The 21,815-nt window shown below is 34.9% G+C and overlaps 1 protein-coding gene across 1 annotated transcript in view; it reads left to right on the top strand.

Moving 5' to 3' along the window:
* pnpla7a (patatin-like phospholipase domain containing 7a) overlaps window positions 1-21,815 on the top strand; it is a 55,635-nt gene that overhangs the window by 6,469 nt on the left and 27,351 nt on the right. The window contains exons 7-19 of the mRNA XM_056445914.1: window positions 2,984-3,124; window positions 3,218-3,377; window positions 4,896-4,976; window positions 5,059-5,187; window positions 7,775-7,855; window positions 9,837-9,978; window positions 10,211-10,294; window positions 11,634-11,719; window positions 11,801-11,953; window positions 12,047-12,124; window positions 13,894-14,099; window positions 16,875-17,006; window positions 21,345-21,468. Coding sequence (XP_056301889.1) covers window positions 2,984-3,124; window positions 3,218-3,377; window positions 4,896-4,976; window positions 5,059-5,187; window positions 7,775-7,855; window positions 9,837-9,978; window positions 10,211-10,294; window positions 11,634-11,719; window positions 11,801-11,953; window positions 12,047-12,124; window positions 13,894-14,099; window positions 16,875-17,006; window positions 21,345-21,468 — 1,597 coding nt within the window. The remainder of the gene's footprint in view (window positions 1-2,983; window positions 3,125-3,217; window positions 3,378-4,895; window positions 4,977-5,058; window positions 5,188-7,774; window positions 7,856-9,836; window positions 9,979-10,210; window positions 10,295-11,633; window positions 11,720-11,800; window positions 11,954-12,046; window positions 12,125-13,893; window positions 14,100-16,874; window positions 17,007-21,344; window positions 21,469-21,815) is intronic.

Below are 21,815 nucleotides of genomic sequence, written 5' to 3'. Positions count from 1 at the left end.
AAAACTGACATATTAAAAAAAAAGAAGCTTTTCCAAGGCTGGGAGATTATTTGTAGACTATTTTCATGTGCATTTTATCAGTAAAGTCGATTCTAGTAAACCTCCAGCACATGCTTTTAGATGAAGCAGCATTTACTACACATTGTCATACTTGCTGATAAGCTATGCTAAAATTGGTTTGAACTAAACATAAAGACAATGAAACAATGGACACTTTTCACACTTCCAGGTTTCTCAGTATCGGAAGTCATCATAGTTGGGTAAACTTAGATCGCAGTGAATGGAAGAGTACAACAATTCTTTTTTTTACTATCCAATTTGCTGAATAAATGGAAGAAAAACTCCACGATGGTGTTATCAAGACTTTGAGGGAAAAGAAAAAAATTGTGTGAGATTGAGGACGGCAGACAGAAGAGAGAACAACGTCAAATTAACTGTCCTGTGCCATAGACGCTGCAATAGAAACACCTCGCACAAGCTGTAATTTGTTTTTTGGAATTTGATGCAAAGATAATATAATACATACACGAATACATATAAAAAGGTTCATTAGGTTTTTTTTTTTTTTTTTTAAATCTTAATATTAAAAACTTTTAAGAATTTAAGATTATGATGACCGTTACATGCGTCATAACAGGCTTGTGAAAGGGTCCATTGCTCTGTGATAATGACAGCTGTTTGTGTAGCTTCTCAGTGAACTATGGCTTTTTGTATTAAATGTTGCACATGAAATTACCACATTTTTTTTTACTCCAAGCACATTTCATAACTTCAGTTTAAAATAAATCCCTCTGTGAGATGATTCCATAGTCATCATGTGATAATATTAGTCACGCTGAATCAATGAAAGCGTTAAAGTCTTGTTTTTAATGCATCTCTATGGGGATCAAAGAGTTTCTTACTATTGAAAGATTGAGATGAAAATGTCTTAATGCTTAATGCTAACTTTTGTCTCGTGAAGCACGTCTTAGCCAATCACATAGCGGGTGGCTTTTGTTCCACTTTTCTGCTGCATACTTCCATAGAGGCAGCGTTAGCATTAGCTGGTTTGCTTTTAGGCTAATCATTACAGGCTTGCCTTCAATAGGCTTTGATTCGGATTTTCTGTGTTTCTTTGTGGGTGTTTGGAGTTTCCTTGTAAGAGCGCCCTCCGTCCTTCGGAGGAGATTTACTATTAAACGTGCTTCCCTATCAGTATGTGCATGACAATAACAGCTTTTCGCAAGCACATTTGTGATTTGATTTTAATGAATTACCCTGCCCTAGGCTGTTCCAATTTTTGTTGATTTTACCATCTCCACATATTTGCTAAATGTATACTGAAACTCAAAACCGCTATAATTACTGCTCTCAGCATCACTCTCCATCCACTCACCAGTGTGTGTGTTTGTTTGCCAGTGTGCAAATAAGCAGTTTTATGTGCATAATGGATCTTTCATGTTCATGCAGTCCCTTAATTCATTCCACAATCTACCCTTTCAGCGGAGATGCGAAAAACACTACTGAATCAAGAGGGTTTCATGACACTCGAAAGCAGGGGTTCCAAACTTTTCAGGCCCATGACCCCCAAAATAAGAATTCCAGTGACTCATGACCCCAATAAGTGGTTTATAAATATACAAACCTTGCATGCAACCTTGCATAGCCCCAAGTCCATTCTTCGTTTATTTTTGGAGAATGTCAATTTGAGACCTTCCTCCATATTCAGTTGTGGCCTTTATTTTTAATGTATGTGAGTGCGGTAAAGGTGCCAGAAAGTTTAACCTGGTGCCATAAAATCAGTCTGCTGCATCTGACGCTATTGCTGTGTCTTTAATATAATGTAATCACCCCAGGGAACGCAATGAAATGAAAAAAAAAAGAAAGGCTGATGGCTTTTTTATTTGCATGTTGTTTTTTAATGTAACGATTAACTACTATTTTTATCTTCTGTAGGTTATGGATAAAATATGGTACTAGTTATAGTTTAATAAAATGAATTTGATTTTTGGAAATCACCAAACAACCCCCCTCATTGTCTTGCGACCCACCCCCCAACCCAAAGCTGGAAATACTGTCTTCATTTCCTTCATCTGTTGAACACAAAAGAAAATATTTTGAAAATGCTGAAAACTGACTTTCATAGTATTTGTTTTCCCTACTATAAAAGTCAGTTTTGTTTTTGTCTTTTTTGTTTTTTTGACTTTGTTTTTTTGCTTTTTTTTTTTGCTTGTTTTTGTCTTTTTTGCCGTCTGGTTTGGCTCAGCTGCCAAAACCCACCTCCGTAGACTACAGCGAATAGTCCGGACGGCACTACCCTTCCTACACTTCAAGGGCTCGCAAAATCACCCTGGACGCCTCACACCCAGCACACTACCTGTTCGAACTGTAACCGTCTGGTCGGCGCTTCAGAGCACCAAGCACAAAAACAGCCAGACACAGGAAAAGTTTCTTTCCTCAGGCTATATACCTTATGAATAGTTAAATATTCCCCTACTGTGCAATAAATATGTGCAATACTTTCTCATAAGCACTTGTACACAGCACCTTATATAAATATACAATGCAATACTTTCTCCATTTGTATTTGTACACAGCACCTTATAACCTGTATATTTATAACAAATCTGTACACACAATTCAACATCCAGATTTTTTGACTAACTGCATCTGTTTAATGTTTATCGTCTTTTTATTTATTTTTTTTTCATATTTATTTATTTATTTATTTTGTGTTGGTCACTTGTCACTTTATGTACATTGGAAGCTTCTGTAGCCAAAACTAATTCCTTGTGTGTGTGAAGCACATTTGGCAATAAAACTAATTCTGATTTTTCAAAATAACTATTTTTGTGTTCAACAAAAGAAAGAAACTCGCAAAGGTTTAAAACGAGTAAAAGATGAGCAAATAGTGACGAAATGTTCATTTTTGGGTGAATTATCTCCAAGTTTATCCAGTCTGATTTTTGTTTTTTGTTTGAATTCCTTATATGATATCATGCAGGATCTTGCGGATCAGGAAAGAGCCGCCAACTTTGCAGCCTAAGGAACCCCCTCCCTCTCTCCTGGAGGCAGATCTCACTGAGTTTGACGTGCAGAACTCAAACCTACCCTCAGAAGTGCTGTACATGCTCAAGAACGTCAGGTGAACACCTCTGACTCGATCACAGCCCAACTGCATGTAGATCACATGATGCTTTTTCAGTCTGATGAAATGTTGATTGTTCATACATTTTAGGGTCCTTGGTCATTTTGAGAAGCCCTTGTTTTTGGAGCTGTGTCGGCACATGGTGTTTGTGGAGCTGCAGGAGGGTGAGGGGCTCTTCAAACCGGGGGACGATGATGACAGCATTTATGTGGTTCAGGATGGAAGACTGGAGCTTTGCATTCTTGAGATTGTAAGGATGAGCCATATAAGTAGATTTTTTTTTCTCCATTAGAGCATTCCAGAAGACTTTATTATGAAATGAACTCTCTTAAGGACATTTTTAGCAAAGAGACACCAGAAATTTTTTTAGACTTCTTATCATGTATTAACACTAAAAGTCTTATTTTACTTATGTATTCATTTGTTTGTTTTCTTAATTGTTTATTTATTATTGAAATGTCCTTACCATGAAAATAGCCTTGCTTGCTGACATGGCAATAATTAAAAAACACATTACATCTCCATTAGAGCACAAGTTTAAGGAATGTCAGTTGAATTCCACATCAACCTCATCCACCTTGACACTTTGCACACTGGTTTATTATGGGTTAACCGGTTGAGTACTGGGTTAAGGTTGTCATTACCCTAGTTTAACCAATGTTTCTGATAGCTTTCTTTTAATGAGATATGAAGTCTGTTTACGTCTATTTAAAATTATTATTATTTATTTATTTTATAACTTTCTTTATTGTTTTTCAAACATTCAAACACAATAACCACATTTCCACTATCGCGCCTAAATCGAGCGAGCGAGCCAGGGCTAGTTGCGTTTCCACTGTCACTGCCGGGGCATGATCTGGACAAAGCGGGGCTTCCTCTGGGCCAGCAGCCGGCCCATTTTAGCCCACATCCTACACCCTAAAAATCCTACATCTTTTGCTTTGGGCAGAATCAGTAGAGATATGTCACTCCCAAATATTTAACACTACTTTTATATGCTATAACTGAAAGCATAACACCTGAAATAAAAAAAGTTATAACTTTTTAGGTTTTATTAAAGTTTTACAACATAAATCCAATTAGAGCCACTTTATCTACCAATAGACAGAAAATGTTACTTTATAAACTAAAAAGAAAAATAAATAATTGTAAAATCTGCTAATTTCTGCAGGTGCAGATTCTGTATGTGCCTAATAATATATGATGAAACTTTACACATGCGCATATCTAAAAAAAGAAAATGTTTATATTAATTTATATATTAATGCGTGTTTTTTAAATGTAATATATGATATATTGGAGTGTGATTTGCTAAGATTTGCGTCAATTACTGGTATTTGCCTTATTATTTAATGCATTTAAGAAATTATTTTATGCACTTGTTGTTAGTAGATTACACATACCTGGTTCTCTTCTGCTTGTTTAGGATCTAACTTGCACTGTGTTATGGGCTGCGTTCAACAGCGTTAATATGGCCCCTGGGCTGCCAAAGAAAACGTTATAGGTTCAAACCCCACAGCAGTTGATTCATGAACAATCATCATAATATCCTTGATTAAAATACTTAACCTCTGGTAACTCCACAAGGTCTGTCCCTGCAATAAATTCCCTGTAGGTCACTTTGAAGAACTGTCAGCTAAATGGCAAATGAGTAATTAAGCTTAGTGCCCCACTAAGTTGTTCGGTTCTTTTTTTTTGTGTGTGTGTGTGTGTGTGTGTGTGTGTGTGTGTGTGTGTGTGTGTGTGTGTGTGTGTGTGTGTCTTTCAGGATGGCACAGAGCTTGTGGTGAAGGACGTGCTGCCTGGGGACAGCGTTCACAGTCTACTCAGCATCCTAGATATCATTACGGTAAGTTCTCTGTCTGCCTTCATGATGACTTCTCTGGCTCCAGTGCATTGAGATTAATTTAGGGCCTATCCTGTTTCTCCAGGGTTATCCAGCTCCTTATAAGACCGTGTCTGCTCGTGCGGCGGTCAGGTCTACAATATTGCGTCTGCCTGCCTCAGCTTTCCAGTCAGTGTTTGAGAAATACCCAGAGACGCTAGTGAGGGTCATACAGGTACTGAACTCTGCCATGGCGGTCTGCATCAGTGTGACCTCTGCCTCGCTCAACATCTGTCTAGGCCACTGTGTAATAACAGGGCATATTCTTCACCTTTTTTTTTCCCACTCTTCTTTCTCCTGAAGTACACCTTTTTTTCTGTGTTTCATTTGGTCCATACCGAAATAGAAAAACATCCAAATTGAAATGATGAAACACTCAAAGGCACTCGTGTATTAGGGATTAAAAAAGTATTCAAAAAATTAAAAAAATGAAAAAATATTTAAAGTGTAAATCTATAGTTTTTAGCAACATTGTCGAAAACAAATGACGCACAAATTGCAGAAATGCATAGATCTCACACACATTAATGACTTGGACCAGTTCAGTTAAAGACTTTTTAATTGTTATTACACAACTGCCTTGGAGTTTTTTTATATTTTCGTATTTCATATTTAATATTTACCTCTGATTATCCAAAAAGCTCCAGTGGCTCTGTGAATAGACCAGTGCAGCACTGTCAGCTCCTGTTGTTTTGTAAAGAAAAATATACGTTTTGTCCTGGTTTGCTTAGTTTGCAAACTTTTTTTTTTTCAAACTGAACTTAAAGATACTCACACACACAAAAAAACACAAAAATAGCTTTTATGATGTATATTTTGCAGCATAACTTGCAATATACTTCTCCTCCTCGTTCTTCACCACCTTGTTGTTCTTCTCCTCCTCGTTCTTCTCCTCCTTATCATGAGCAATAACAGTTAAATGTTCTATTTTATTATTTTTTTTTTAAAGTTCAAAGCTACTCTGAAATAAATTTGGTGAACAGTTTGCTTCAGGTTTTCACTTGCTGGTAAATTTCACCAAAACATACTACTCTGGATAGTAACACATCGAATTAAACACATTTTTGAAGTAATATTTTCTTGAAAAATATGCTTTGGTAAATGTAATTATTTTTTACACAATCTATTAGTACATATAATTATCATAATTTTATTGACTGTACAAAATTCTATACATTTAAACTAAATAAATCAAAAGTTATTTGTAATGTTACCTTACAAATAATTCTAGATAATAGATTATATTATGTACAACATGGAAAGTCGATAATAGTTTTGAGCTTAAAGGGCACCTATTTTACTTCTTTCACAAGATGTAAGATAAGATTTGGTGTCTTTAATTCAAATTTTACAGAATGTTTCTGTAAGGTTTTAGCTCAAAATACCCATCAGATCATTTATTATAGCCTCCAGAATCTGTCCATTTTGGTGTCTGAATACATTGTAGCTGTTTTTGTAGCCTGTGGCTTTAAATTCATATGAGCTGCTTCTCCCCACCCACCGTTCCCACGTGCGTGTCTGCTTCTCCTGCGTTACACTGATTAGATACACAGCAGTCAGTGATAGAGACACGAATGAAGCTGAAATACAGCTCATTAATCAAAAATACTATGTTTATTTCATGTATTTGTGATGGAATTTATTCAAGCCTTTCTGAAATGATGAGTCTCACACAAATGCCGTTTGCAGTACACACACATACATATTAGCATTTACTGACAACATACCGCTGTGGTGATTTATAGCAGTTAAGAATTAAATAGCCATATTACTGTTTTTATTACAAACATTCTGTTTTAAAACATTTTAAACTAATTAAACTTATAAAACTCACAGAGACAAATATTGTAGCAAATATTTTAATCTCAGTATATTTGCAAAAAAATGCTCTGTAGACATGTGTGGATGTGTTATTATGGAAACATGGCACCTGTCAATCAATACAGTGGGTGAGGAAACCTGCACTCCTACGTCATGTTGCAGTGGGCCTCAAAATCACTGGGATTTGCATCCTATTTTAATGTCAGGAAGTTTTAAAAAAGAGACTTGTTGTGTATACATACAGACAGTTCTGTCCGTACAGCTTACAAAAGTAAATTTTCATCATAGGTGCCCTTTAATTAAAGACTAAATTTAAGTGTTTTAAAATTATTTTAATTGCTTTAATTAAATAGAGGAAGCTGCTGATACAGATAAATAAAAAATAAACAATTCTAATAATTAGTAACGCTGGTAAATAATATGCCAATCACTAAATGTTTAATGATTACAGTGTAGTCTTCAGTGGTCTTATTGGATTGTGCAAGGAACATCGTGAAATGTTAGAATTATCTATACAATACCTATTAAAAAAATCATCATACCTTGTGAAAATCCTTTACTCGCATTACATCCTGCTTTTAAAAGATCTTTGGGATAAAGTGTAGAAAGGCACAAGTTAGGCGAAGGCTACAAAGGCTAGAAAACTTATTTGGAATATGATTTGATTTCAGGCTGTATGACAAATAAAGTAATTATTTTAAAAGGGTGTAATGATTTTCTATAGGCACTGTATATATACACAAATAAACAACATATCACACATCTTTATATGTCAAAATATCAAGTACATTTTTAATCTTGATATGGCTCATTTAACTGCATAGACACTGGGGTATATTATTAGCACAATCTCAATCTGTAATTCACTAAAGTAATTATAGCAATTATAGTAATTAACAAAGCTGACAGCATTAATTCATGTCTCATTTCTGTCTGTTTAGATAATCATGGTGCGTCTTCAGAGAGTCACGTTCCTGGCGCTTCACAACTACCTGGGACTGACGACCGAGCTTTTCAATCAGGTTGGGGAAAAAATACACACGTACACATCTCAGCGTTATTGCTTTTAAGATCACCCACACTCTCTATCACTTCTAAAATATGTGCTTTCACACACACACACACACACACACACACACACACACACACACACACACTCATTCAGTGTTATTTCATGCTACGTTAACCCCCATCGGCATAATCACTCCTGCGCTGGAGCTGTAAAACTCAGCTAGATTGAATAACATGGATCATAAGACCTCGGCTTTCATTTAAAGGACAGCGACTTTAGCGCCCGGTGGGTAAAAATCTCCCATCAGCCATCACTGAGTGTCACAACGCAGCTCCTCCACACGCGTAACTCTTCTTCTCCTCTAAGCGCGGGCTGAGGCCTAGGGAGTTGTTTTCTGTTTTGATTTAAGAAGTACTTTTCGCTTATGCTGTGAATTTGAGTGCTCTCCCATCAACCATAAATACAAGTTAGTCCTGTCAGGAGGCAAGGTTATGTGGCAGCGCGGCATAAACTCTTTGAACTTCTTAGGTTTTTCATTTTGAGGTGTTCTGCTTACATTGTTGTTGTTTTTTTTAATTTAAAGGGGAATTTAAAGGGGTAGTTGATCCAAAACTGAAAAATTATGTCATTATTTACTCAACTTCTTTTAGTTTTTTTTCTGTTCAACACAAAAAAAGTTACTTTGAAAAATGCTGGAAACCGGTAACCATTCACACATTTGTTTTTTCCACTATGGAAGTCAATGGTTACAGATTTCTAGAAAAAGGAAACTCAACATTTAGATTTCTTTGATGTAAATTATTTTTGTTTTGCTGTTTGTTTTAAACTAGAGCTGTCAGTTGATTAGAATTTTCACTTAATTACACAATGTTAAGATTAATTAGTCTATTTACATTTTAAATTTGACTAAGGAAATTCCCCTTAAAGGAAAATGTAAGTCATTATTGTGTTTTGTGCAAAAATCTAAATCTACAAAAAGCAGCTTCAGAAAAATACTTTATCACACAGAAATGTTTCGGCTACAACAGCAATTCTTTATTTTTACCAGAAGTTGCTTGTAAATTGTTTTTTGGATATGTTCACAAAAAGTCTTTAGAAGCTCCAAAACAATTTGGTTTTCTAAATATTTCTGTTTTGCAAAAGAAAGAATCAACACAAGTTGAATAAATGATGACTATTTATTGTTAGTTTAATTATCCTTTTATTTATGGAACTTTTGCATTTAGTTTTTTTATCAAATATTTTATGATTTAAGCGTATTTGTATAGTGCTTTTCCTAATAATTAATGAGTGATTCATTATTCACATGAGTCTTTTGTTCATGAGTCGTTTAAATGACTAATATATTTTGCAGTGAATGCGGTCCAATGAATCATAGATCATCTGATTTCTCCCAAATGTTCATTTATTCAAATCCCAGATTCATTCAGAAAATAGTCGATCAGCATTGTATCTATCAGAGATGCACAACAGTTCTCGTGTGGCTTTATGGGCAGTATTTGCTTAGATATTGTGTCTACAATTCATTTATTTCATTCATTTTCCGCCTAATCAGGGGTCACCACAGTGGACCATTCCACCGACCATTCCAGCATATGTTTAACGAAGCGGATGCCCTTCCAGCCACAACCCAGTACTGGGAAACACCCATACACTCACATTTACACACACTACGGCCAGTTTAGTTCATCCAATTCACCTATAGCGCATGTCTTTGCTCTGTGGGATAAACTGGAGCACCTGGAGAAAACCCACGCCAACACGGGAAGAACATAAAAACTCCACTCAGAAATGCCAACTGGCCCAGCCAGGGCTCGACCTTCTTGCTGTGAGGCGACAGTGATAACTACTGAGCCTGTGTCTACAGTATAACAAAATATATATATAATTTTTTTAAACTAGGCAATACAGGTTTATTGAATTTTTTTCAGTCAGTCGATGACTTACTGTGAACCAGTAACATTGTATCAGATGTCTATACGTGTGTGTAGGAAAGACAAGCAGTGCCGCTGTTCACCGTCAACAGTGTGCTGTCTGAGGGAAGTCCCAGCAGAGTCCCACGCAGACCACACTTACAGACACAACATGAAGACGAGCACCTGCAGGGCTCCACTGAGCACTTGACTGACTCTGGTATGCATCTTGCAATGCTGGATTGGATCCCCTTAATTCTTGCAGACTAATATTACAGACAGATGTTTCATTAAATATGCTAAAGAAAATATTCCTTGCATTTTCAAGGATTATAGACCTTTTTTTTAAGAATATATTTTACTCCAGGATTCCTGAGGTGTGCCAAGTTCTTTCACAACAGACATTTACTGGACAGTTGTGTTTTGTTAGTAATGCAAATGTCTTATTGCAGATGGGGGGCAAGCTGGTTCATATGAAAGCACATCCACAGTCGCACGCAGGTTTCGCTCTGTGTCAATGCCTGTTGAGAGCTCAGGTAATAAATCACACTTTTGTCTGATTCTTATATTTACTCCACACAGGACAATGTTTACACCGGAAAAATAACTTTAGTACTTTGTATTAGCTTTTTTTATGCACTAAACAAAAAATAAAAAGAGAATCATTGCTTTTCATCCCAAAATTCTAATTATTTCCCTAATACAACAATTGTATATGTTTTAACTGGCTTTTTTTTGGAAAATGTTGGGTTTTAAATGTGCAGTCTAGATTTTTTATTTTTTTTTATATATATATTTTGTATTTTTTATGAATGCATGTGTGTGTATATGTATGCGTTTATGTATATGTGTATATATATATATATATATATATATATATATATATATATATATATATATATATATATATATATATATATATATATATATATATATATATATATATATATATATATATATATATATATATATTGTTCTTTGTGTTTTGGGATTGTGTTATTAAGCTAGAATTGTGAGGTAAACTTGTAATTCTGACTCTCATAATTGTGATTTTATATACTTGGCGATATATATTTACATTTTTCTTAGAATTCAGAGTAAAAAAATTCAGAATTGTGTGTGTATATCTGATAATTCTTGCAATTATTTAGTGTAATTTAGACTTGTTTTTGCAATTAGAAGTAAATATCTCATAGTTGTCTTAATAACTTCAAATATATTGTATATGTCAGAATTATTAGCCCCCCATTGAATTTTTTTTATTCTTTTTTTTTTTTATATTTCCCAAATAATGTTTGACAGAGCAAGGAAAGTTTCACAGTATGTCTCATAATATTTTTTCTTCTGGTGAAAGTCTTATTTGTTTTATTTCGGCGAGAATAAAAGCAGTTTTTAATTTTTCAAAAACCATTTTAAGATCGAAATTATTAGCCCCTTTAAGCTATATATTTTTTTTTGATAGTCTACAGAACAAACTATTGTTATACAATAACTTGCCTAATTACCCTAACCTGCCTAGTTAACCTAATTAACCTAGTTAAGCCTTTAAATATCACTTTAAGCTGTATAGAAGTGTCTTGAAAAATATCTAGTCAAATATTATTTACTGTCATCATGGCAAAGATAAAATAAATCAGTTATTAGAAATGAGTTATTAAAACTATTATGCTTAGAAATCCTCTCCGTCAGGAAAAAAATAAACGGTGCTAATAATTCATGAGGGCTAATAATTCTGACTTCAACTGTATATAAACTTTTAGTTGTGTGGACAAAAGTTATAATTGTGAAATAGAAAGTCATATTTACCTTTTTATTGGTAAACCAATATTTACCAGTCTGAACTCGACATACAATTTGGTTTTTGTGTTTGGAAAGGAGTGGCAGGAAATGACCTAAACATGGCCTACGAAAGAGCCAGAGTCACCATAGATGACCCTCCATCCACTTCTGTCATTCACAAGGTGTTTTCATTTTTTCCTCAAGCTGTTTGTCTCGTTCTCAAGAACTCTTCATATTAAGACATTTGTTTTTGTGTTCTTCAGTCTATTTTGAAGAAGAGTGTGACCATGCAGCACGCTCCTTCCGCTGTCATTCACTACACAGACAGTGCACCACACTCTGATGTTCCCCCTAGTAAAGTGGGTGCCATTTTCCAAGCTGCCAAGAAGGATCTGCTTGGGATTGTTCCGCTGCAGGTTAAAATTTGTGAGATATGGGCTCATGGTTTATGTATGTTCAGATGGATTTATTAGTTGTGTTGAATGCTTTTATTGGTGCTGTGTGTCCAGGACCCCAGTTTGCTGGAGGGCAGAGTGACTCTCCATCAAGTAAAAGCTGGCTCTGTCGTAGCTCGCCAAGGAGATCAGGTCAGACAACATGCAGCATGTGCATATGAAACAGATATGAATCAGAATCTAGTCAGGTGAATGGCATTTTGATGACTACATGGGTGGCAACTTCAATAATGTAAAATTACATAAGGATGCATACAAAATGAGCTTTCTTTCATAGGCATAATTTTACTATATTAAGTGCTTTATGTCATGCAGCTTCATATCATAAATCATGCCATGCTCATTTATTTAGCCCAATGAGAACGGGCCCATCCAGTCTGGTTTCACCCAAGTTTTTATTCTCCCATTCTGTGACTTAATGGAGTTTAAGTTGACTCAATTAGTTGGGTTTAAAGTCCACGTGATGCAGAATATGCTAATACTTTCATTTCAGTATGCTGATGATCTTCCAACTGAAACAGAATATCGAGTTGTGGGCAGGGCTTTATTTTTGTGCATCATTCACTTGAAGCAAATGAAGGGTAAAAGGGTGGTTAAGAATATTGTGGAGGAAGCGTCAAACTGACATCAACAGAGAAGGCACACCACTCCAAACGCACAAGCAAATGGTCAGATTTTGATTGAAGATTACCAAAACAAACTTTCTTTTTTCTGTAACTTTCACGAATGAATTGTTCACCTAAAGAAAAACAATGCGTTCAAGGAAAATAAACATCAAAATGTTGATTTCACACTGACTATAAATGTACTATTTGTAGAAACTCATGTGCCTTGTATACTTACAACTGGAAACACAGCTGGGGTTGTTTTTTTGGACACCTGCTTCTAGTTAAATTGTACTTATTTACAAAAAAAAAAAAAAAAGAAAAGAAAGTAAAATGACTTCAGCTAAATAAAGGCACTATTGTTGTATCACTAGTTATCAGGGTGCGAATTACACATTGACCCATCAGGGGGTCAAATTTTTCCATTTCAGAGGAATTTTTCCATTTCAATGCATCTAATCTTACTTTTAGACTATACATAGAAACAAACACCTATTTTACAAGAAAAGTGTCTTGTGAACACTTACCATGTCTATTGGCTTAGATTAATTGTGATGTATGTATTTGCAATGTTATAATCCATTATAGGGGTGGCCAATTGTATATTCATATTATCTATTATTTAATTAGCAATATTAGTATTTTAGATGCAGATCAGAGCAAACTACTTACTATTAAAGGACTGACCCGCCCCATACATGTTATTTTCATGTTCTACAGGGGGGGATTAGGCCTTAATTAGGGAGGGAGGGAGGGGGGGGGGGGGGGTCAATCTCCCCTAAACCCCTCTGTAAGTTGCACCCTGCTTGTTATTATTTTCCTGTTTATTATCGTGTAGCTGCTTTTGATCTTTGAAGTAATATATTATATTGACTTAAAGGGATAGTTTACCCAAAATGAAAAGTTCTGTCATCGTTTACTTCCTTTACTTGTTCCAAACCTGTTTAATCTTATTTTTCTGTTAACGCACAAAAAAGATATTTTGAAGAATGCTGAAAACCTGTAATCATTGACTTTCATAGTATTTGTTTTTTTCTACAATGAAAGACAATGGTTACATGTTTTCAGCATTCTTCAAAATATATATTTTAGTGTTCAACAGAAAAAAGAAACTCCTAAAGGTTTGAAACCACTTGAGAGTGAGTAAATGGGGAGTAAATTTTCATGTTTGGGGTGAACTATCCCTTTAAGGGAAAAAAAAGGGAGCTTTTTACGTGATGATAGTTGGATCGTGTCATGTCAGTGGTTTAGATGTGTTCCAAATGATTTACTTGACTCTGTGTGTGTTTCTCTTAGGATGTGAGTGTTCAGTTTGTGATCTCGGGCACGTTGCATGTATACCAGCGGATGATTGACCGAGAGGAAGACACATGTCTGTTTGTGGCTCACCCAGGAGAGCTGGTGGGTCAGTTGGCAGTACTGACAGGAGAGCCTCTTATCTTCTCTGTTCGGGCACATCGCGACTGCAGCTTCCTGTCCATCTCAAAAACACACTTCTATGAGTAGGTTTGCAGTTAATTTCAAATGTTAGTGCAGGCTTTGTGCTGCGTTCATTCTTAGCTGTCCTACATCACCATTACCATCACTCTCCTACCTGCCTGAATTGCAGGATTGTTCCACAATTTGAAATATTATGGCCTTTAAACTCTTTACTTCATCTATCTTAAGCTGCGTTGACACAATCTACATTGTAAAAAGCGCTATATTATTAAAGATGAACTGAATTGAGTTTAAAAAGTCAGGGATCAGTAAGAATTTTTTTCTTTTGCAATTATTTAGTACTTTGTTTTTAAAAAGGATGCGTAAACCAATCAAAAGGCACAGTAAAGATATATGAACACCCTTTTTGGAGCTTCCATTAAAAGTTAAGCAACATAATGGTTTTCAGAATTGATAACCATAATAATAAATGTTTCTTAAGTGTTTTACAATGATTTATGAAGGATCAATGATTTGCGCAGCATTTCTATCATTTGAATAAATAACGTTTTGAAGTAGGGCAGCAAGATATTGAAAAAAATGACATTGCAATATTTTATTTTTCTGAGATGTACAGTTGGGAAAATAAGTATTGAACACGTCACCATTTTTCTCAGAAAACATATTTCTGAGTAATGTAAAAAAGTATTGAACAGGTGAAGAAAGGGAGGTGTAGAAAGGCAGTGAAAGCCCAGACAGCATCTGAAATCTCTCAGTAGTTATTTAGCAACCCTCTGCCCTTCTTCATTGTAAATTAATATTAGCTGCTTCAGTCCAACATCTACATTAGCAGGATGATGAAGATGAAACCAAAGTGGACGTTTCAACTAGACAATGATCCAAAACACAGCCAAGGAAATTCTCAAATGCTTTCAGAGAAAGAAAATCAAGCTGTAGAATGGCCCAGCCAATCACCTGAACTGAATCCAATAGAAAATACAAATTAAAGCCCAGATTTGATAGATGAAGCCCACAGAATCATAAAGATTATTCCACTCTGTAGAAATCTGTAAAAAAAAAACTCACATCTGAGCAATTCATGTTACTTCATTCTCCATATGAGAGGCATATCAAACTGCAATCACCAAAAAGCCTTTTATATAAAGTATTAAATACATTTCAGTAATTCAGAACTTTCTCCTTGTGTCATTTCATTGTCATTACACACAACTTATTTTTCATATAAATTTTTTATGTTTGTATTGTTTGGGTTTTTACCAAAATCTGGTTCAATTCCGTCTTAACAGCTCCTTTAGAAATATTATTCCCAAGAAAAAAATTGACTTGTTCAATACTATTATTACTGAGGTACAGAAATGCAGTTATTAAATCTAAAGTAACAGTGTAAAGTCTTAATTTTGGCTAAATAGTAAAAAATTTTTGCTAAAATGGAAAACTAATTTCCTGTAGGGCTGCATGATATTGTCAAGAACTGGCATTGCGATATTTTGTATTTCTGCGATTTATAGTTATTTTGATATGATTTTAAAAAACTCTTTGAGGGGGAATTCCTAATTTCCTGATTAGGAGTGTATATGCAATGAAATAAAATAAAAAGACAAGCATAAATTAATACATTAGAACAAACACACAAACAAATGAAATAGACAGTGCTTTATTGTTTTCTAAAGAGTCTTAACAGTATTAAGGTACAGTAATAAAATAATCAAATATAAAATAACACTGCACACAATAGTAAACATTTGATGTGGACCAAAACCACCACAACTTTCAAAGTGGTCCCAAAACTGTTCAACAACACCCACTTATTTTGATCATCTTTTTTTTTTGATCCGCTTCAAATCTTCCCTACTGTATCTTTGTTGTATAAATAAATACAATTAGTCTACAAATTTGATCATATCTTATGCCCAAATGGTTTAAATTATCATTTGAATCCCAACTCAACATTGCAGATAAGGTGATGTAACTTTTGCAGATTCCCACATTGCAATATTGATGCTGAAACGGTATATTGTGCAGCCCTATTTTCTTGTACCCAAATGGTTTAAATTCACATTAAATCTTAGTCACATGCCTTAAAAATGCTTCAAGTTAAAAATAATCTTTCAAACTATTAGATTAAAGTTAAACTGTTACTCCACAAATCACATCTTCTGAACTGTGGTTCTTGTTTAATTAATCCCAACTGGACATTGCAGGTCCTGGGATGTGACTATTGCAGATTCACACATTGTGAAATTGATGCTGAAACGATATATTATGCAGCTCTATTTCCAAGTATATTGAAATGAGAAACGTATTTACATGATACCGTTTCACATTAATATAGTTTTACTGTATTTTTGAGCAAAACAAAGCATTGGTGATCAAGCAAACCAAAAAGTCCTACCATCCCTAAACTGTCAACCACTTTCTATTTTCTGCATAATGTCTGGTCCACTTTTCTGGATATTTAAAATAAATTGTCACAATAATTTTAAGCTGCTTTGACAATCTACATTGCGTAAAGTGCTATAGAAATGAAGATGAATTGAATGGAAAGCGGAATTGAATTCAAATAATTGTCACATCCATGACCACTATACAGAAGGCAGAAGAAATTGGGATAAATTAATGCATAAATAATGTCATTGGCTAATTTCTGAGCAAATATAATAATTATTCTTGTGAATTTCTCATTTTCAGTGTAATGACTAGTTATATTTATCTATTTAATCCAAATTCAACTTGTTGACGTTAGCAGCAAATAACGAACATAATGTAAACTCACTCTGCTTTTAATGGTTCTCCTGTTGACACATGGATTTGCTCTTTTTGTGTGTGTGTGTTGTCAGAATCATGCGAGCTGAGCCCACAGTGGTGCTGAATGTGGCTCATACAGTTGTAAGGAGGATGTCATCTTTCGTCAGACAGATTGATTTTGCCCTTGACTGGATGGCAGTGGAGGCGGGCAGAGCTGTCTACAGGTCCACTTCATTTCCTCATTCTGTTTACCGTTTTCATATTTGTTTCCTCCTCCTTTACCCTAATTATTTTTCTCAACATCTTTATTAGTATAAAGAGTACCATTAAGTTACAAAAAAACTTACAATATGCTTTAAGGTTTTCTGTAAAATAGGCAAACCAACGATGAGTTTCACTAAAAGCAGAAATGTCCTATTTATGAGCTTGGGTTTGGAATTGCGTAATCATTCATTCATTCATTTTCTTTTCGGCTTAGTCCCTTTACTAATCCGGGGCCATCACAGCGGAATGAATCACCAACTTGTGCAGCATATGTTTCACGCAGCGGATGCCCTTCCAGCCACAACCCATCACTGGGCAACATCCATACATACTCATTCACACACACACTCATACACTACAGCCAATTTAGCTTACCCAATTCACCTGTACTGCATGTCTTTGGACTTGTGGGGGAAACTGGAGCACCCAGAGGAAACCCACACGAACACAGGGAGGACATGCAAACTCCACACAGAAACACCAACTGACCTAGCCGGAGCTTGAACCAGTGACCTTCTTGCTGTGAGGCGAACGTGCTACCCACTGCGCCACCGCGTCGCCCGGAATTGCGTAATATTTATTTATGTTAATATATTGTAAATAGTGCTGTCAAACCATTAATCGCATCCAAATTAAAAATTAATATTCACAAAATGTATTTGAATGCACTGTGTAATATGCTGATGTTCTGCTGTGATATCGCAGAAATGGAAACGGTTTCTAAAATAGAAATTTCATGCATGGATGTCGCAGATGGTTATGACAAACTCCTTTTACTATGGATAAGATACCTTTTATTGCCTGTCGCAGCGCCGCATCATATGTAGTTAGGACACTATGTTAGTGTGCTCTGATTGGTCAGGTGGCTTTCGTGAGTCATACAATTTGGCTCTCTCCACCAAACACGATGCGACATGGCAGAAATATTTAAATTACAGCCACTGCACTCCCAACGAAATGGTAAATGGCTTCTAATTAATACCTATTAAACCTCTTTAACATTATTAATAGTCTACTCAGTGACTGATGTTGGCATAATCACAGTTTAGACTTTCATTTTAAAACAGTTTGCTAGTTATTTTATTTTCAAGGTCTGAGGTAAACTATCTGTTGCTGCTTTCAGTAGTAAGACAATAAATGTCACGTAAAATGCATCTAAACTCCCATTGGTAGCATTTAACACTGAATAAAGCACATAATCTCTACCTGAGGTTATTAGTAGCTACATTTCAATCCAATAATGTGAATTAACTTTGTGCAAAACTGGATTAACGCATAAAAGACGTGCAAATAAAGCAGTGTTTCTATCTAACAAGTCAAATTGAACAAAATCATCATTTCCTGATTATCTGGCGCCAAATATCAACAGTAAAAATGGAATTTGCTGCTGTTGGAGAAGCTGCGTGAATCTTTTGTTCATTTTATAAATGATTTGCGCGTCAGAAGGCAAACGCAGGTGGCGTTTGAAGCGTGAGACACACACAGACGCTTTTGATTCTGGAGGTCATTAATAATATAATGACACTAATACTGAAATGGTTAAGGCATTTTAGAATGACCAAAACAACTTTTCCGATGTTGTCAGCAGCTTGGTTTGTCCATTCGCGCACTTTTTTTGAATTTTCTTACCCCTTGGTTTCGAGTGTGGTCCTGAAAAATCTCAGTTCGAAGTGGTATCTACCCCTTTCCCTTCGCACTATGCCTTCAAGCTACAGAGAATTGGGACACACCTACCCCGTTATGTGAACGTGCAAAACGAGGGGTAAGGGGAGGGGCTAAGGGGTAGAATTGGTATTGGGCCTAAATTCAGTATTACATTATTTACAAACCCTTTGTATTTAAGAGTAGTTGGTGGCTTTTAGAATCACTCAGAATGAGTTGGTAAATGATTAATAAACTATTCAAATCAACATTTGTATATTTTATTATTCAGGCATCTAGTAATATTTACTATGTATGTTAATAAATGCTTTATTAACACAATTTCATTCAGTTTTTATTAGTTATGCTTTGTAATTGCCTTATAAACGACAATTAAAGGCTTAGAATCAAATGAACAATACATGTTCAAGTAGTGTTAAAATACAATTAAAAATAAATAAATTAAATAAATTGGATAAAACAACAACAATATATAAATTTAACAATATATCATGATATAACATTTCAATGTTTAAACTGTACAGTAATTTTATTTTAGTTAAGATTGCAAAGATTTAATATTCATTTAATACAGTTTCATTTGTGTATCTTCGAATGAATAGAAATGAATAAAGTCATTTATTTTCTTTTTTTTCCTGTTTAGAATGTAACTGAGCCTTTCATTGTCATTTATAAGAGATTTGTAAAGCATTTTGTAAATGGTCCTTGCTAGGTTAGGTCACAAAACTGGATGAAGTTGATTTAATAAAGCATTTAATAACATACAAATTAACTATTAGTATTTGCCTGAACAATAAGATATATGAATGTTAATTGGAATAGTTTATTAATTATTCACTTATGCATAGGCCCACACGGAATCTGCGCGAGCAGAATTCTGCAGATTTTACGCAGATTTCCGAAGAATTCCGAAGATTTCTTTACTTGAGTAAATGTGTGTAAATCTAGATTTATTCACTTTTTAAATTAATTACAATAATATTATTGACTAATATGAAAATGTTGATATGATTTATGTACACTGTAGTTTGTACAGTAATATTTTCTGTCTTTTAGTAGATCTATTATATGAGAGACTTGCTTTGTTTATCAAATAAAGTGAATCTAATTGCATTTGCATTTTAAACATTAAAGTTAAAAAGATATCATTTTTTATTTCACATATTAAGGTTTTAGTTGTGATACTCCCAAAATAATTCCGCAGAAATCTGCAGATTTTAACCAAAATTCTCAGCAGAAATGGCAAAAAACGTCCGCAGATTCCGTCTGGCCTTACTTATGCGTTCTGAATGATCTTCCCATTCTTAAATAACTAGTTTGTAAGTAATGCAATACTTTAAATTAATCATGGGAAGCACGTTCGCCTCACAGCAAGAAGGTTGGCAGCTGGGTCAGTTGGCGTTTCTGTGTGGAGTTTGCATGTTCTCCCCGTGTTGGCGTGGGTTTCCTCCGGGTGCTACAGTTTCCAAAGTCCAAAGACATGGGTTGGGTAGGCTAAATTGTCCATAATGTATGTGTGTGAATGTATGGATGTTTCCCAGTGATGGATTGCGGCTGGAAGGGCATCCGCTGCGTGAAACATATGCTGGATAAGTTGGCGGTTCATTCTGCTGTGGTGATCCCAAATTAATAAAGGGACTAAGCCGAAAAGAAAATGAATGAATGAGTTATAAATGTGCTTATAAGTCAAGAATACAACATTTGTAGCTGTATTTATAAACTGTTTTTTAACTTCTATTAATGCAGAGTTATTACTTAACAGATAATGAATTAACTATTTGCTAATGCTTAATTTATTCAGTGTGTAGTTATTATAAAGTGTAACCAAATGCATTATGATAGAATGTTAAATAATGCCATATTCTATGTGATGTTTAAAAAATTTTATAATTAACATAGATTTCATATTATTTTAGGAAAAACAAAGCGTTACTACAATTTCTGAAAGTAAACAAACACGTTTTGTCTCTTGAATAAAACAAATCAATTTAATTTAGCAATTTGCTCATGCGATATTTCTGTACAGTATTTTGCACAACCCTATTTATTAGTCACTTTGAACATAAGCTTTATCTAAATTAATACATGTAAATGATTTCTTTCAAAACATTGGCAAAACCCTAAACTTGTGAATTTTATTGTATAGACTTGTAATGTTAGAATAATCACATGATTTTGGCTATGTAATGTGTATATAGACCATTTCAATATGGTCATTTCATGACTGTAACAAGAGGAAATTCAATCAGAACTTAGTGTTAAAACAGCTATCATAACATTATTTATCAATATGGGATTCTTTATGGATTCTCGGAAGCTATGTAAAACAGGAAATGCGTTGGGACCATTGTTATTGTTTACATTCCTCAAAATGGTCTATATGTTAACCTTAAATGTCCATAACAGTGTTTTTGGGCTGGTCTTGTGAGGAGCTCCCATATAAACTCTATTGTTATGATCTTTTTCTCTTCTCCTCTTCTTTGCCTCCTCAGTAAGAGAAGTGGACAGAATACAATCTAATAAACTTGCCGACTTCTTCTCCTTAGCTTATCTTTCTCAGCCAGAGGGGCTTTCTCAGCATTTCATAAATCTTCTATGATAAATGACCCCATCCCCTCGCTCTCTTTCTCTCTCAGGCAGGGTGATAAGTCTGACAGTACTTTTATAGTGCTCAGTGGCCGACTGCGTTCCGTCATCTTGAAGGAGGATGGGAAAAAGGAGCTGACTGGAGAGTATGGTAGAGGAGATCTCATTGGAGTGGTGAGCTTTTCTACGTAGAATCCACATTTTCTTTTCCTATTTAGAGACGCAATGTGATGCTTTTCAATTTTTCCTTTTGTTTTGGTTTGTAATGTATCTGGTTGTGTAACTGCATAAAGATCTGCAGAGTTACAAAGCTCATAGTTTTCCACAAAATGGGTCATGCTCAGCGTGAGAGGGCCTCTAGATAGCATAAATCATTTAAATCATAAAACATTTTGCAGTAAAGTGAGGTGTGTATGAGGAGGCGCTGATCACAACAATGCATTTTTTGGCATATAGATAGATAGATAGATGGATGGATGGATGGATAGATGGATATCTATATATCCAGATGGATGGATGTC

The sequence above is a fragment of the Danio aesculapii genome, chromosome 21, assembly GCF_903798145.1.
Source record: "Danio aesculapii chromosome 21, fDanAes4.1, whole genome shotgun sequence".
NCBI classification, from domain to species: domain Eukaryota; kingdom Metazoa; phylum Chordata; class Actinopteri; order Cypriniformes; family Danionidae; genus Danio; species Danio aesculapii.
Note: the sequence above shows the minus strand (reverse complement) of the source record. Positions and strands in the feature narration are given on the sequence as shown.